Raw genomic sequence first — 18,276 nt, 5'->3', positions numbered from 1 at the left:
CAGGAGCTGAGTAAGTGAAGGGCAGAGTCCAGTCCTGAGCTGGCTTTGGTGAGAGTCACTGAAATCTGTGGAGAGAGGAGGGGAAGTGGTGGAGAGGAGGTTCATTTTCAGCTTGGAGTCAGCGAAGTAAATTTATCTTGGCAACCAGCCATAGTTCAGTTGCTCCTACCTCCAAATTACCTTTCTAATTATAAGTATTCAAAATAAGCACAGAGAATGTTACCCACCTTCCTGTGGAGATGTTCTCATACTCTCTTCCCCATTGTTCTGGTCACCTTCCTCTCTCCTTTCTTACCCTCTTACAGGAAACTGTCACAGATTTGTTCCCTCACTCCCTCCCTAGCTTCCCAGCATCAAGGTCTTAGTGCATTTTGGATTCTGTGCCTCGGTGTCTGGTGTCTGCATCTTGAGTGGGTGTCCTGTCTCACCCATCGGGTGCATGGCCCTCTCCATGGTATTTAGCCATCCCTTGCTTCTGGGACATAATAGATTGAAGGGCTTCCTAGCTGGTGAGGTAGACTCAAGGACCACTGAGACCAGCAGTGGCTGCAGAGAAGGACAACATGCCTCCAACTATGGCGGTGCCATCACTAGGAAGGTGCCATGGCACGAGGGTACAGAGGGAAAGCTGAGAATAGGATGGACAGTTCAGCTCAGGTGGGCAGGGGGATTGAGAGCAGCATCTCACCTGGAGGAAGTTTCGAAAGAAATGTAAGTAGTAATAATAGCTGCCAACATTACGAACTCTCATTACTCCACAGACGTTGCCCTCTGCTTTTTCCTTTACATTATCTTATTTAAACCCCACAATAATGCCATGAAGTGGTTAAAATAGCTCCGATTTTCATGAAAACACCAAGGTTCAGAGAGTCTAAATAATTTGCCAGTGTTTGTTGGGGTGAAGATCTGAGCATCTGCCTGACCCCAAAGCTCAAGCTTATAATCACCATGCAAGACACTCAAAACCACCAGACTCCCCTACCTGCGCCTGTAGAGCTCCATCTGGTCCACAAGCCAGGCCAGCAGCTCTTGAATCAGTAAATCCTTTAGCAAATCTTCATCGCAGGGGTTCCTGGGCAGGGAGCTGCAAAGGGGAGAGCCTCAGGCAGGCTGTTTTAGCCTGGGCCCACCCAGGAGAGTAAATACAGGGCCTGGGATTCCAAGGGGGAACTGGGCTTGGGGGGAGGGAGTCAATACAGCTGCCTCTCAGTTATCTCAGCTTTCAAAGCCCCACCCAGATCTGTCAGCCAGGGAAATATGGGCTCTTCAATATAGGCAAAGTTGAACAGAAATCTGGTGGGAGACATCCCATGAATTCACCTCTACAAGTATCGGAGAATGAATTTCAGTAAACCCAAAAGGTGACTGGGAACATTCACTCTTTCGAGTGATCTCTGCCACAGATTCCTCTCAGAGAAAGTAACTGGTATCAGGGCTCGGGAGGGTCCCCCTGTTCCACAAACAACCTTCCTGAAGTTTGGCAGGGAAGGCAGTGCCCACGGTCTCCTTCACTGCCCCTCTCCTTGACTCAGTGACTCTGCACACGAAGTCACCAATCTTAGAAACTCTGGCCCCAAAACCCCTCCCAGGACCCCATCCTCCCTCTATTCCTCCTAGGCTTCTCCCTTAATCTCAGGCTGACCTCCAGGAGTTCAATAAAGACCCCTCTTTGAACTCTGAATGGAAGGGGATGCTTATCTCTGGGTCTTGCCCTGCTCTGAAGTCCCGGAGAGGGAACAGTGAGGCAGGGGCAGCTCAGGAGGCCCCACCCTCACCCCTTCCCCTGTGGGCTGACTCACCCCTGCTGCCCCCTCTCCTCCTCCTTCTTCCTGTTGGATCGATGGGTCAGCTCTAGGGCCCGGGCCTCCCTCTGGGTGATGTTGTGTTTCCAACTGGGAAGACAAAGATTAGGAAGTGGGTGAGCCTGGGGAGACCAGATATTCTCCAGTCCAAAGACCTCCAATCTTTTGGTACCTCAACCCAAGGAGCAGAGAGTACCTCTTTCTCCACTCAACCTCCCCACTGCTTGTCTTCAGCTGCCAGTGAATAGCTTTCCAGAATGTACCATGTTGACCAAACAGTGAGGGCAGGGAAAGAGATTTGGCAAAGAGAAGGAGAAAGGATGAGGGCAGTTTATCCTATTTCCAAAGTCTGAAACAGCCACCATCAAATAGTCATTGGCAGCTGCTCAGCTCTCCCTGCCTTCATCCCCAGCCCCCTGGGGATCCTCCATGAGCCCCACACATTTTCCCCAACCCTTCCCCTTAGAAGAAAAGGGTTGGAAGATTGCCCTAGTCCTGCCCCCAGACTGGACTGCTGCCCAAGTCAGGGTCCTGGCCAGGGCCACCATGTTGTCCAGTTCCCCATCATCACCTAAGTGAAAGGCACCACCTGGAATTGTGCATCATGTGGCTCGTGTGGCCACATATGGTGCCTGGTCTGAACGTAGGAAGGTAGAGCCGGAGAACGGGGAACAGGAGGGAGGTGTACAATAGCTCACTCATTCTTCTTCCCCTTCTGTGCCAGCAGCCAGTTCACAAAGTCTTGTTGGCGGATCTTGTCCATGGCGATACTGTAGTCACTGATGAAAGTCCCCTCAGCATACCTGGGGCCTCGAGGTTGGGAGTCACTGACCTTAGTCTGGAATCTGAGAGGCAGGGAGAGATAGAAACCAGGACTCCATGGAAGGGGGAGGGGGGTGCAAGGAATCACAATGCCAGGGTAAATGATTGTCCCTGACAGGAGGCTGACATTTGAAAACAAACCAGCCCATTTGTTGGGAGTCAGTTTTTATAGGGACACTCTCTTGTCTATGCATCAAGACCCTAGGACTTTAGGACTTTAACTCAAGGGCCTACTTCCTGCATCCTCCATGTATGTGGCTCTGGCTTCTGGACAGAGCGGGATCAGGGCTCCCCCTCATCCCAAAGGACTGAATCTTGGTTCCCTCCTTTACTCCTCTTGCCCTGGCCATACCTGACTCAGTTCTTTGCTTCCCAGTCAGCACTTCAATGTCTCAGGCCCTCTCTAAGCCCTTTAGTACATGACCCAGTTTAATCCTCAGAATACCTCTAGGAGGTAGACACTATTTATGTCCCCTCCCCTTTTTTTTTTTTTCCAGAAAGATTAGCCCTGAGCTAACTACTGCCAGTCCACCTCTTTTTGCTGAGGAAGCCTGGCCCTGAGCTAACATCCGTGCCCATCTTCCTCTACTTTATATGTGGGACGCCTACCACAGCATGGCGTGCCAAGCAGTGCCATGTCTGCAGCCGGGATCCGAACCGGCGAACCCCGGGCCGCTGAGAAGCGGAGCGCGCGCACTTAACCCCTGCGCCACCGGACCGGCCCCTGTAACCCCTTTTTGTGAATGAGGAAACCAAGGTGCAGAGAGATTAACTTAGCACATGGTGTAGGTGGCAGATTCAGAATTTACCCCCAGGCAGTCTGGGCCCAGGTGTATACTCTCAACTTCTACATGATGTCTCTCCTTGCACATGGCTCTGACGGCCATATTTACATAGCTGAATTTACACGGGCATATGGCTTATCCTGGCATCTGAGAAAGCCCAACTCTTTACTCACACAAGTCTCTTTTGGTCCCTCAAAAGACAGACAGAGCCCCCTGCTGTATTCACTCATAATACTCCCTGCTTTTCCTCACAGTACTCGTGATGGTTTGCAACTCGCGTCCATCATTCTTTCTCTGTTCTCCCCTTGGGCTTAGACGCTCTGTGAGGGCAGGAAGTCTTTGTGGTCCACTCTTTGCAAATATCGCCTGTGCCTGTCACACAGGAGGCCCTCCATAAAATTCGATCAAAGGTGGGGGCCAGCCCGATGGCACAGCGGTAAAGTGCCCACGTTCCGCTTTGGCGGCCCCGGGTTTGCTGGTTTGGATGCCAGGTACGGACATGGCACCGCTTGGCAAGCCATGCTGTGGCAGGCGTCTCACATATAAAGTAGAGGAAGATGGGAATGGATGTTAACTCAGGGCCAGTCTTCCTTTAAAAAAAAAAAATTGATCGGATGTATGCATAAATGAGTGGTTAAGGCTTTCTTTAGGGAGGGAGATGCTGTCATCTATTCCAGACACTTAACCACTGAGAAGTCCTTCTCGAGATCTAACCACAGTCTCTCCGGCTGCAAGAGTAGCTCGTAATAAATACTCTCTGGTTCTGTCCTCACTCTGTACTCAGACTGCTGGCAGGTTTTCCGTTGAGCTTCTTTCCTTTTGGCTTGGGGTTCCTCCCTTTCTCACTTCCTTCTTGAAAACCAGAACCCAGTCACCTCCCCAGTCCCCTTCCCTGCGGGTGACCCCCCTCACCCCTACCTGGCGTGACCCTCTTCCTTCTCTCCTAGCACCACGGCCAGGAACAGGGACACCAGCAGCAGAGAGAGGGTCTTCATGGCCACCATCTTCTAGCGGTAATTCCTGAGATAAGAAAGAAAAGGACCAGGCTGAGGTGGAAGCACCATGCTGAGGGAGCAGCCAGCGTGGCGGCGCATTGCTGGCGCCTCAGAGCCTGTGCGGGTTCTGAAAGCTGGGGGCCACTGAGCCCTGGGGGCTGGAGCTTTTCTAAGAGGCTGGAGCAACACCTTGGGGAGGGTGGGAGGCTTTAGAGTTAGCGTCTAGAAGGGACACGGAGCCTGGCCAAGAGGTGAACCTGCTTTTGTTTTGTTTTGCAGTGGAGTCTGAGTCGGGTGGGAGGAGGGCAGTGGGGGAGGGATCCAGGCAGGAGAAAGCAGCGAACACCTGTGTGCCTGGATAGACCCCCTTCCCAGCTCCAGTGGCGAGACATCACAGGCATGTGGTTTGGCAAGATTCTCCCCTCAGAGCCCTCCAAAGTTCATACCAGCCAGCCTCCCGCTCTCAAGTGGGCTGTCACTTAATGCATCACAGCCCTCTTGCCCTCAGTGAAAACGGCACGTGGGACCATCCCACTCTCTCCTTCTCAGGCTTCACTATCTCGACTCAGGGAGGTTCTTCCTGAAGTCTGACCCTTCCACCGAGGGCTTGCCCCGTTTCATCCAGGGGGTCTTTGGTAGAGATGAAGAGCAGGGAGGAACCTTCCTCCCAAGCCCTGGAAACCGAAACCAGATCTAGAGATGTGCGGGCTGCAAGACCCCATCTTCCTGCCTTTGTCATCTGCATGGTGGAGGAACCGTCAGAGCCACCCTCTTGTTTCCTACATAGAAGAAGAGCACGTGAGATGCATGGGTGCTGAGCATCGCAGCGGGGCCCAGATCCGCCTCCTCTCCAGCATCTCGTCCATCCCCTGTCCTGGCTTTCCTCTTACCAGGCTCCCTTTCTGGCTCTTCCAGAAGAAGGACAGGGCAGGGGAGTCTCTTCCTCCTACCTTCTGGCCCTTCAGAGTCCGTCTCAAGAAAGTCTGCTGCTGCTCCTTTATATCCAGGCATCACTGACCTGCTGATTAGCCTAAAAGCATCTTATCTCAAGAAATTAAGCCCACAGCTCCCGCCACATTAAGTCCATTTGACACGTAATAAAGTTGTCCTTTCCACCTGAACTGTGCTAATTGGTGATTAACATTTGGGTATCTCCAGCTGCTGCCTGGGGGCTGTCCTGGGTAGGGTACCTTAGTGCCCCCTCTCTTCTTCCTCCTTCTCTCTTCTGGGCACAGGGCCCAGTGTTCTCCCATCCCCCACTTCCTTTATAGGTGGCCTCAGTTAGAGAAGATGCCCTTGGGGAGAGCAGAGTTGGGCAGGGTGGCACTAGCTGGGAGAGGGGCACTCTTGTAGGCAATGGGCTCCTCCTGGGTCAGAGAGAGTGGGGCCAGAGCAGTTTGAACCCCAGCTCTGGATAGTGACCTGGGGCTTTGGCAATGCGGCAATGTCCCCATAGTGATATGCAGGGGGTGTCCTGGGTGGCTGAGGAAAGGGGTGAGAGAGAGAGGGCAGAGGGCTGAGAGCACATGAAGACTGAGGGCTTCTTGGCGGCAGCTTGGGCAACTGAGAACTTCCACTCAAGCTGTCTCCCTGCTTAGGGGCAGGCAGAGCAGGGAAAGAGGCACGTTTGCACCCTGGGCACTGGGGGGAAGGTGGGGCAGCTACAGCTCTATCTGGAAAGATTTATGAGTCTCAAGGCTCTCACCTCAAGTGTCTGACGCTCTATATGAGAGAAGTGTCTGGTCCTGTCTCTGCCATCAGGCTGGGGACTCCTGAGGTCATGCTGTGCCTCCCCGTCAGAGGGGAGGACTCTCCACGGCAAGGGCTTTGTCTCCCTGAACAGGCTGGGGGCTCTCTGAGATCAGAGTGTAAGACCGGGGCTGCATCTTCTCCATCACACAGAGCCTCCCTGAGGCTGACGGCCACGTCTGCCCCCTCAGACTGGAGGCTCCCAGAGGGGCTCCTTCACCTTCCTCTGGGTACACAGCACATGGCTCCGTCCCCGGGGCTCTCAGTCAGGAAGGGGCAGGCGCAGACCACATTTCTGGCAGACAGACCTCCAAGGCCTCCTTCCCAGGCTCTCCCTTCTCCACTTGCCAGGGGTACTTTGAACTACAACCAACCAAGCTCCTGCTGTGCCTATTAGCTCCAGGGCCTAATAAAGGCCACTTTCCTTTCCAGGTGAACTCCCCAGTCTGGGAGCAGCTCCAGCATGAAATTAAGTGTGTGTGTGGGATGAGAGGTAACCAGACCAGGGGAGCAACTCACCTCTGCTTCCTAGAAACCTCCCCGCCCACCACCCATTTTTCACCATCTAGAAAAACTTCTTTCTGGGCAAGCTTTCCAAATTCCATCTCCCAGCTATCAATGGGCAGACATTAGACATCAATTCAGATTTGGCCTCCAAAGACGTGAGGCCTGCTTTCGATCTTGTTTCCTGGTGAGTAACACAGTTAATAGGCTCAGAAGGATTTGTGTCAAAACCTGGGCACCCCTGCCTGGAGGCACAGGGTTTCCAAGAAGAACGGACGTCATTCCCTGAGACCCCTAATTCTGCTGCCAAACCAGAGTCGAGGAAGCTTCTGTGATGGGTCCTGGCAGCCTGACCTGCTGCCTGGTGCTCTCGGGATTTGTTTTGGGGTGGGCTGCTCAGTTGTATTTTAAATCCCCACCCCACCGCCTCTTCAGGGGGACCGCTCTACCACCCCCCTCCCTGTTTCCCTTTGATCTTTGGCTCCCATGCTGTGCAGTGGACAGACTAGGGAGAATGTGGCCTGGGCCCCAGGGTGGGGAGGGAGGGATGTGGGGAGGACCTGGGAAGGAGATCAGAGAAGATGCCAAACTCCCAGGGAAGCCCACAGGCCCCCCTCAGGGCATGTTGGGAGGTCAGAGGTGGGGTGGGGGGAATGGAAAAGACAGCCTTGGGAAGTTTCTGAGTATCAGAGCCTGCTGGACTTGATCAAAATAGTTCAATAAATCCAACTGGCACCTCGACCAGCGCATCCACGCCATGGTGAGAAGTGCCCTGGTCCACAGAATCCAGCGCAGTGCAGGGGTGGAGCAGGGAGGGGAGGCTCAGGAGGTGGCAGAGCCTCAGTCCACGGCGGAGAATTTCCAGGATGAGAGGAGTCAGGGAGGACACAGGGATGGGGAGGCAGGAGGGCACCTCCAAGCAGCCGGAAGCGCAGATACGAAGACTGATGGCCCAGACATGTGGAGTGTTTGGTTTGGGCAGTATCTAAGGAGCCATGGAAGTCAGGGATCAGTGTGGGAAGCAGGTGAGGGCAGCGCTGTTGCAAGAGAACCCAGGCTCCCTCTTGCCAGACCCTTGTGGCTTCTGAGTCGAGGCCCCAGGTTGAGAACTGGAAGGAAGAGCAGAAGAGCCTTTAGGGCTAGTTGGCTCTCCCAGTTCATGGTGGTGACTCACCACCCCCAGGGCCCAGAGGGCCATTGCAGACATTCCAGGCCCAGCTCTGCAGCCAGGCCAGGGTGACTCAGAAGGCTGGCTGCAGTCTCCCTGCCGTGGACTCTGCTTCAGAAGTTCACTTGGTCTTCAAGCTCATCGGCTGACTCAGAAAGCAGACATCCCTCTCGCATCTCCCTGGCACCAGGTGGCAGATTTACAGTTGTCCCCCTTTATCCGAAGTTTCACTTTCCACGGTTTCAATTACTCTCAGTCTCAATTACCCAGGGTCAACTGCAATCTGAAAAAATTAAATGGAAAATTCCAGAAATAATTCGTAAGTTTTAAATTGCACACCATTCTGAGGAGCATGATGAAATCTCAAGTTGTCCTGCTTGGTTGTGCCCAGGATGTGAATCATCCTTTTGTCCAACGTGTCCAGGTTGTGTATGCCACCCACCTGGTAGTCACTTAGTAGCCCTCTTGGTTATCAGACTGACTGTGGAGGTATCATAGTACTTGTGTTTAAGTAACCCTTACTTCACTTAATAATGGCCCCAAAGCGCCATCAATCTCTTACTGTGCCTAATTTATAAATTAAACTTTATGGTAGGTATGTATGTATAGGAAAAAACATAGCCTGTATAGTGTTTGGTACTGGCCGTGGTTTCAGGCATCCACTGGGGGTCTTGGAATGTATCCCTCGCAGATAAGGGGGGCTACGGTATTCTTCTCCTCCTGCAGAGGAAACAAGAGATGACCAAACCTTGACAAACTTACTGAGTCATCTGGTCTACCCTGATTCCTAGAAGGACTCCATCCAGCTTTCCTCCCCAGTCACATCACGAGCATGGGCATGGTCCCAAACATTTTTGCCTACCCCAGCACTTAGTACCAACTCAGGTCAAGAGAGATACATTCTAGAGGATCTTCAAGAAAAAATACACTACCTACAGCCTCTTCTGGCCATCTGCAGCAAGGGATCAGCTTGGAAGTCCCCTCTCTGTTCTAACCCCAATCCCTCTCCCTATTTTCAAAAGCTATTTTGTCCACTTTTGTTTGTCAAGAAAAGAGCTCAGCCCTTAGTAGTTGCAGCCTAATCCGTGGGAGGAGAACTGCAGTGAAGAGTTAGGGCTGCGAAGGGGCAGCCACAAGGTGCTCGGTTCAGCTACAAGGTGTTGGATGTTTCCTCTACACCAGTTAGAGAATTGGTGGTGCATTTAGGATAAAAGGCCAAAGGGCTGGGCCTCCCAGACAGCGAGCAGTGCAGCGTTCCTGAGCTCCTCTTTCTCCCAGGTGGGAGCACCTCCCAGGGAAAGGAAGAGAGGGGTGAGAAGGGAGGGCTTTGCCTGCCTTTTCCTTGCATGTGCACATGAAGGACAGAGCAGTTTCCGGGGTCCCCAGTGAACCCCACCCCCATTCCTGCAATGGGTACGGGGACTCCAGAAAGGCAACCCTCATTATTTGGATTAGAGAGTAGCCTGGTGGGGTGGAGAGAGGAGTGGAGGATTCAAGCCCCAGCTCCACCTGCCCACCACTCCCCAGGTTATGTTTGGCTTTGGGCAAAGCCCTCATCCACTCTGAGCCTTAGCTTGCCCGTCTCTAAATTGGGGAGAAGAAAACACAATCTGCCCTTCTTACCTCATAGTAAGTGTGAAGTTAGTGTCTTGTTAACATGAAGGCATCCTGGGGGGGTGAGTTGGCTGGTAGTATTCTCTGGAAGATCTCCTCCACCTCACACTATGGTGAGAAAGAAATAAGATGAAATAATAAAGCCAGGCTGACCCAGCCCCGCCCCTGACAGGAAGGCTGTGAAATTCCCTATAAGGGGTGAGGACTCTGGAGACAGACCCAGCAATGCATACTTGTGGGGTGACCTAGAGTGACAGGCTCTTTCTGTGCTTCAGTGTGCCTTTCTGTAAAATGGGGAATGTGGTAGTTCCGATCTCAAAGAATTGATTTGGGAAACACAGATACTTAGAAGATATATTATGTTACATTGTATCTTGATACATTAGTTATCTTTTGCTGTGTAACAAAATTACTCCAAATTTTTGCAGCTTAAAACCGTGAATGTTTATTATCTCACACAGTTTCTGAGGATCAGGAATCTGGGAGTGCCTTAGCCGGGTGGTTTGGCGCAGGGTCTCTGATGAAGTTGCAGTCAGCTGTTGGCTGAGCTACAGTCTCAGAAGGCTTGTCTGGGGCTGTGGGTCACCTGCCAAGCTGACTCACGTGGCTGGAGGCTGGAGGCTGCAGTTCCTCACCATGCAGACCTCTCCACAGGGCTGCTCACCACGTGGCTTCTTCCCTGAGAGCAAAGATACGCACCCGAGATGAAGGCCTGATTAAAACCTAAATCCAGAAGTGACATACTGTCACCTCAGCTATATGCCATTGGTCACACAGACCAACCCTGGTATGATGTGGGAGGGACTACACAAGGCTGTGAATACTAGGTGGCTGGGATCGTTGGGGGCCACTCAAAGTTGGCTACCATCTACATAATCAGCCCTAGAAAATGTTGACCACTATTGTCATTATTACAGAAGATGCTAGATTCATTAAAGATTTCTTTTCATTGTCATAAACTCTGGCATTTAATACCTGTTTATACTTATCTCAGTCCCCTTCTCTCTATAAGACTGGGGACCGATATGATTTTAGATACTGAAGACAGAAAAAACAAGTAATTTCTCTAATATTCTACAAAGAAAAGCAGAGTACAAATATCAGACTGAGTTGCTTTCCAAAAGCGTACTTGCTGGTTAGGCAGCAAATACTTCATGGGACAGACTTATACTCAAAAATGTTTTTAGGGGCCAGCCTGTTGGCGCAGCGGTTAAGTTCGCACGTTCAGCTTTGGCGGCCCAGGGTTCGCTGGTTCGGATCCGGAGTACAGGCACGGCACCACTTGGCAAGCCATGCTGCGGTAGGCATCCCACATATAAAGTAGAGGAAGATGGGTACAGATGTTAGCTCAGGGCCAGTCTTCCTCAGCAAAAAGAGGAGGATTGGCAGCAGATGTTAGCTCAGGGCTAATCCCCCTCCTCCTCCAAAAAAAAGTTTTTAAATTGTTGTTTATCTGACATTCAAATTTAACTGAGCATCCTATATTGTTACTTGCCAAATCTGGCAACCCTACCTGGAAAATTTTTAAAAATTCCAATGCCTCAGTACCCAGAGACTCCGATGTCATTAGTCTGCAGATTTTTAAAACCTTTCATTTGGAAATAATTTAAAACTTACAGGGAAGTTGCAAAAATAATACAGGGAACTCCAACATACACACAAATTTACCGACTTTTACCATTTTGCCACTTTTGTTGTATAATTCTATTATCTATCTTCTAAACATTTGAGAGTAGATTATATACATCATGCTCCTTTACCATTTAATATTTTCATGTATATTTCCTAAGAACAAGGATATTCACTCATACAACCTCAATAAGTATAATTATGAAATTCAAGAAATTTAACTTTGATATAAGGCATATAGTCTATATTACAATTCTTTACAATTATTGTCCCAATCATGTCCTTTTGGGTATTTCCCCTCCATTATTAGATCCAGTCCAGGATTATGTATTCATTTAATTGTCATGCCCCTTTTATTCTCCTTTAGTCAGTTTCTCAGCCTTTCTTTGTCTTTCATGGTACTGACTTTTTTAAGAGTATAGACCAGTTATATTGCAGAATGTTTTTCAATTTCCATTTGTTGGATGTTTCTTCTAGATTAGATTCAGGTTGTGCATCCCGGTCAGAATACTAGAAAAATGAAAGTGTGTCCTTTTCAAAGTATTGCCCTTGGAGGAACAAGATGTCTACCTGCCCATGATTGATGATAATTTTGATCACTTGGTCAAAGTTTGGTTGGATTTCCCACTGTACAGTTACTATTTTTATCCTTATAACTAATAAGCAATCTACAGGGAGATACTCTAAAACAATGCAAATATCCCCTTCCATATCAGACTTCCCCTACCCTCAGATTTATTTAACAACCATTGATGATTCTTGCTTGAACCCATCTTTACTATGACGATGGAAAATGATCATTTTCCAATTCACCACTCCCTCCACAGTATTGGGACTTTAAAAACCAGCATTCTTGAGGGATGACACATAATTAACTGCACATGTTTAATTTAAATTGTACAATTTGATGTTTTGACATATATTTTCTTCCATGAAACTGTCACTACAATTAAGGTCATGAACATATTTATCATCCCCTAAATTTTCTTGAGTCCCTCTCTCCTACTATTCACTCCCCCCTCAACCACTGATCTGCTGTCTGTCACTGTAGATTAGTCTGTATTTTCTAGAATCTTATAGAAATGGACTCGTACAGTATGTACCGCTTTTTGTCTGTTTTTTTCATTCAGCATACTCATTTTGAGATTCAATTGTATTATAGCATGATCAATAACCCATTTTTTTATTGATGAGTAATATTCTTCCATCATATGGAATTTACAGTTTGTTTCTCCATTCACCTGTTGATGGACATTTAGGTTGTTTCTAGTTTTTGGCTATTACAAATAAAGCTGCTATGAACAATTGTGAACAAGTCTTTGGATGGACATATGCTTTTATTTTTCTTGGGTAAAAACCTAGGATTGGGGTGTGCTTAACTTTTTAAGAAACTGTTTTCTAAAATGGTTGTAACATTTTACATTCCCACCAACTGTATGAAAGTTCCAGTTCCTCCAGTCTTACCAAAACTGGATATGGTCGTTCTTTTTAATTTTAGCCCTTCTAATAGGTATGTAGTGGGGTCTCACTGTGATTTTAATTTTAATTCCTCTAGTGACTAATGATACTGAGTGTCTTTTCACGAGCTTATTTGCCATCCGTATATCTTCTTTGGTGACACGTCTGTTCAAATCTTTTGCCCATTTTTTTGTGGGGAGAGTGTTGTTTGTTTTCTTGTTATTGAGTTTTGAGAGTTCTTTGTATATTTTGGATATAAGTCCTGTACTAGATATATGATTTACAAATATTTTCTCCTAGCCTGTGGCTTCTCTTTTCATTTTCTTAATAGTAACTTTTGAGGAGCAGAAGTTTTGGTGAAGTCTGGTTTATCAATTCTGCTGTGTATGAATTTTGCATTTGGTGTCACTGATTTGCTTTTGGTGCAATTGTGACTTTGCCCTAACCCAAAGTCACAAAGATTTTCTTCTAGAAGTCATAGTTTTTAGTTTTACAGTTAGTTATATGACATAAATGATTATATTTAGGTATATGATTGAGTTAATTTTGTATATAGGCTGGAATATGGAAGGAAATTTCTTTCTTTGCATGTGAATATCCAATTGTTCCATTTGTTGATAAGATTGCATTTTCTCCGTTGAGTTGTCTTTACACCTTTGCATAAAACAAATTGTGATACATGTGTGGGTTGCGTTGGGATTTCTAAATGCTCCACTGGTATAAAGACCAGAGCAGAGACTTGGGTCCATGTGCACTTGGTTTAGAATCCTGGTTCTGCTCCTTCTCTGTGGCACAGTTGACCCATAAAGTAGAAACAATGATACTATCGTACCTCAGGGTGTTTACCACGATTCACAATGTTCTCTCCCTGTCTCTTCTTTTCTCTTCTGCTCTCCTCCTAGGCAAAGTGCTGGAACTAAGAAAGCTGGTCCTGAGTAATATTTCTCAAACCCTAGGGTCCCCAGATCCAGGGCTCTAAGAATGAAGGAAGATAGGTGTAATGGGTACAGTGGTATCTATGGGCTATTTTCAACCAGTTAAGACATTTAACACAAATCAGACATTTGCTCCAGACAAGGCTGTGTGGGCAAATTCCAATTCCAAGTCCCTTTGCTTTTGGTGGAAGTAGCAGCACCTCTTGCCACTTGTGTAGAGAAGAAGTTCTGCTCAGCCACTCAGTATGAGAACAATTTTTTATGGTTTGATCATTGGAATTTTTTGACAGGCAACATTTTTCAAAACATTGAGCTCATGGAGAAACAATAAAGAAGATCTTACATGGTGAAAATAATGGAAACTACTCAGACAAAGGAAGCAACATGGATCCTGCCCTGTGGTTTTCAACACGTTGAAAGACATGGTCCCAATGCAAGAAACTCCCAGACCAATGAGGAAGAAATGGGCTTCACCCTTAGAGGATTTCCAGTGAATGCAAATGAAAACGAAAATGACTCAAGCATGGGAGTTGAAAGGAGCAATTTATCTGGAAGATCCAGGACAGACTGGGCAGGTGTGAATCTGAGTGCTTGCTTCCTGTTGTTTACCATGCTGATCCTAAGTTTTAGCACATACCCTCTCAGTTTACTATGAAAACATGCATAATTAATCAGACTTTTAGCTAAACTCAAGATACATCCGTGATTGATCAGGGTGCGTTGCAGTTAACCATCAACCCTGGTTTGCTAATAAAAGGAGAATTTCTGGCTACATCAAATCTTGGAAGAGCAGATAACCCAAAACTATTCCCTATTTGGCTTGTAAAGGTATTCTGGGATGATTCATTTGAATACCCGTTTGACTTTTTTTTTTAAGTTTCTTATAAAAATATAATAGTCTAGAAATCTTGAAAAATATAGCAGAGTGGAGAGAGAGAGAAATAGGGAGAGAAGGGAAGAGATAGAAAGAAAGAGAGACAAGAACAGAGAGAAATACACTAATATTTTCAAATCCAAAGAGTTACTGTTAACAGTTTTTTCCAGGCTTTTTATTACTTCAGTTAATTTTTATTATGAAATATTCAAACTCGCCAAAGAAAATATAAACTATACACATACAGTTTCAAGAATAATAAAACAAACACTTGCTTAGCCACCACTCAGATTAAGAACTAGGACATCCATCCCCAGTATCTTTGAAGTCCCTGTGAGCCCCGCTACGATCATCCCTGGGCTACTTCCCAGAAGTAACCACATTCTGGAATTTTATCATTCTCTTTCTTTTCTTTAAAGTTTAACCTTTTCTGGACGCCTCCCTAAACAATGTATTGTTTAGTTTCAGATGTTTTTGAACTTATATAAATGGAACCATAATGTGTATATTCTTCAGTCTCTGTTTTTGTTTTTAAGTCAGCATTGTGAAAATTATAAACTTGAAATCAGCATTAGTGAAATTCACCCGTATTGATACGTGTTGCTGAAGCAGATTCATTGTCACTGCTCACTAGTATTCCATCCCATGACTGTACCTGGCTTAACTTATTCATTCTCTGGTCGATGGACGTTTCTAGGTTTTGTTATTATAAACAATGCTGCTGGGAATATTCTTGTACACGTCTATGGGTATCCAATGTGCAAGAGTTTCTGTAAAGTAATTTCCAGGCTTTTATGCACAAGTAGTATTTTTTTTTCAGATGGTTCCAAACACATGGATTATATGAGCACAATTACTTTTGTGATGTGCATTTTTTTAAAACTTCTTCCAAGTTTTCCTAAACCCTTTTTGAACATAATTTTTAATGGTTACATAATATTTTACCATGTGGCTATGTTAAAAGTTACTTGAAGATTCCTCTATTTTTAAGCATTTATACTGCTAAGTTTTTTTTTCTTGACTGATAAATAACACATCTTTGCTCATTAAGATTTTTTTTTTTTTAGATTTTGCAAAAGCTAAATTTCTTTTTGCCTTTTAATATCATGGTAAAATATACATAACAAAATTTATAATTTTAACCATTTTTAAGTGTAAAATTCAGTTGTATTAAGCACATTTTCACTGTTGTGCAGCCATCATACTATCCATCTCCAGAACTTTCTCATCCTCCCAAGTTGAAATTCTATACCCATTAAACACTAACTCCCCACCCCACCCCCTCCTCCCAGCGTCTGGTAACCACTATTCTACTTCCTGTCCCTGTGAATTTGACTATTCTAGCACCTCATGTAAGTGGAATCACATATTTGCCCTTTTGAGTCTGGCTTATTTTACTTAGCATCACATTTTCTGGTTCATCTATGTTGTTGCAGGTATCAGAATTTTGTTCCTTTTTAAGGCTAAATAAAATGTTTTATGTACTGGACTTTTGGTAGAAAAGTTACTCAAAAGCACAATTTTTAAGTCAAACAGTACGAATTTTTAAAGGTTTTCGTCGCCTTAACATTGTTTTCCCACAGCCATGTAGGATGCTTTACTTCGCTATATTCTTACTAGTAATGAGTATTAGAAATTAAAATGTGTTTTCATGACCTGCTTAATTTTTGCCTTAATCTAGCCTGCTGTAAAAATTGGTTTGTCTTTTCCTTGAGTGTTCACAGGTGATCTGGTAGCTAGGATATTCAATAAGCATCTGCTGTGGGTAGGTGGTTGGATCAGACATCCTGGGAATCGCTGAGCTGGAAGGCTGTCTTGGGGTGCCATTTTTGCTTTGGATGAAATACAAAATAGCAACTCTTTACATGATTAGTGGGCTGGCTGCTAGTTACATTCCAGAAGGAAGACCCTAAGAGAGCTCCTGGCAGGAGGCGCATGTGGACTGTCCCTAGAGATCGTCATCCTGGCTGTGTGGCATCATGGAGATCAGGATGGGAAAGGGATGTGCCAACTAACGCATGGTTGCCACTGACTGACTGAAGCCCTGAGTTGAGAAGAATTCTGAGGCTATTTGACAAGGAACAAGGGAAAGAGGATGCTCATCAGTGGACATTGGGTGCAAGACTTGGGCGCAACAAGCCCAGAGATACCTCTTGGTTGCTATTATTGATGTAGACCTATCAGCCTTTTGAACGACTACGTTTACTTGTGTTTCATCTGATCATCGTGGAGTGGAGTACTGTATTTACAAAAAAAGAAAGAAAGAAAGAAGAAAGAAGGAAGGAAAAAGAAAGAGAAAGAAAGAAAGAAAAAGAGAAAGAAAGAAAGAAAGAAAGAAAGAAAGAAAGAAAGAAAGAAAGAGAAAGAAAGGAGGGAGGGAGGGAGGGAGGGAGGGAGGAAGGGAGAGATGGAGGGAAGGAAGAAAGGAAGGGAGGGAGGGAGGAAAAAAAGAAAAAGTACTTACAGGCTGAACACAGCATTTTTAACCCTGTCTTCTTCCCAGACAGTATCAAAAGATACTTATTTAATACATATTTTTGGACACCTGTTGGCACTGTGTTGGACTCCCTGGATGATATATAGTCTTTGCCCTCAAGGATTTGATACATAAAATGTTAACAACATTAGTTATAAGCAACATAAGACACAGAAAAATGATACAAAGAAGTAATAGTGTCTAGTGACTTCAGACAATCATGCTGGGAGTACAGGGGTGGAGGAGCTCTGGGGTCTGAGTCACCCTGGGGTTCTCCTCAAAAATGTAACGAGTTTCTCGTTTTTGTGTACAAAATAATTCAAGCATCTCTGTATCCTTCCACTTCACCAGAAATAACAGTACGAATGATAACAAGTTAGTGATAGTGGGAAAGGAAGAAGAAAAAGGGAAGGAGTGAAGAAAAGACAGAAAGTTTGGGGTGGGTATATTGATTAAAAAGAGGGAAGAAATGGGTTGAGGGGCAGAGGCGCCAGAGAATAATAAAAGGGGGAAGAGAAGTAACAAAGAAAAAAGAAAAACAGAAGAGCGTTAAGGTAAAGGGGGAGGAGGAAAGGAATTGACAGTGTCGGGAGTAGGAAGAAAAATGGAGGAACAAAAGGAGGGGGGAGAGAGAGGGGAGGTGCGGGGGGAGGGGCAGGGAGGAAGAGGAAGATAGGGAAAGAGACCATAAACCTCATTTCAGAGCAATTTAGAAGGACCTCTAATATTTGTTTCCTACACATTTTAGAAACACATTTTAGAAATGCAAAGAAAATCAGGAAAATTTACTCAATAATTTATCATACAACTGCTGAGCAAATACTTTCAGGTTGTTTAAGAACGGAAGTTAAGTTGTGTTAATAATAATTCTTAAAAATTTGAGAATGTTTATGGGAGAGATGGTTAACCCATAAAAATCAGAAATCACTTTTTGAAGTGTATCTCAGTTTAGTCAACTAGTTTTTTAAAAATAACATATTATTAGGTGGGGGTCTCTTTTCTTTGTAAAACTGGTTTGTTTAACACAGACAGATTGAAGCGTTTTTTTGTGAGTATTTTAGTGATGAAATGTTGGTGAAATTGGGTATGTATTAATTTTTTAAACTTAAATATGAAAAACCGTAGTAGCATTCCCTCTTAAGCTCTGAAATATTTGTCAGCTACTCCCCCCCCCCAAATCCTAACTGAAACAGAAGTAAAATCAATTAATCTTATCATCAGGAGTAAAATTTTAAACAAGCAAACAAAAATAATTTGCTTTCCAGATAGAAAAATTCTTTTGGTCTTAAAAGGCATAAATGTTACATAGCTAAAATTGAATTAACTGCATGGAGTTTGATGTTGTAATTGATTCTTTTTGAATTAAAATCACTTAAATATTTAGAAGATACATATATTTCAAGTATAAAATTATCTCATTACTATTTCCACCTTAAATAATATTTACTTATGGATTCCCTTTTTT

At 45.6% G+C, this 18,276-nt stretch overlaps 1 protein-coding gene across 1 annotated transcript; it reads right to left on the bottom strand.

Moving 5' to 3' along the window:
- GIP (gastric inhibitory polypeptide) lies at positions 1 to 4,413 on the bottom strand. The gene is made up of 5 exons (XM_046674909.1): positions 4,328 to 4,413; positions 2,501 to 2,647; positions 1,800 to 1,892; positions 983 to 1,084; positions 1 to 65 (listed from the first exon to the last, which is right to left on the bottom strand). The coding sequence occupies exons 1-5, from the start codon at positions 4,411 to 4,413 to the stop codon at positions 56 to 58; spliced, it is 438 nt and encodes a 145-aa protein (XP_046530865.1). The 3' UTR covers positions 1 to 55.
- Between the last annotated feature and the right edge of the window lie 13,863 nt (positions 4,414 to 18,276).

The sequence above is a fragment of the Equus quagga genome, chromosome 11 (assembly GCF_021613505.1).
Source record: "Equus quagga isolate Etosha38 chromosome 11, UCLA_HA_Equagga_1.0, whole genome shotgun sequence".
Classification (NCBI taxonomy): domain Eukaryota; kingdom Metazoa; phylum Chordata; class Mammalia; order Perissodactyla; family Equidae; genus Equus; species Equus quagga.
This window is presented reverse-complemented; position numbering and strand designations above follow the sequence as displayed.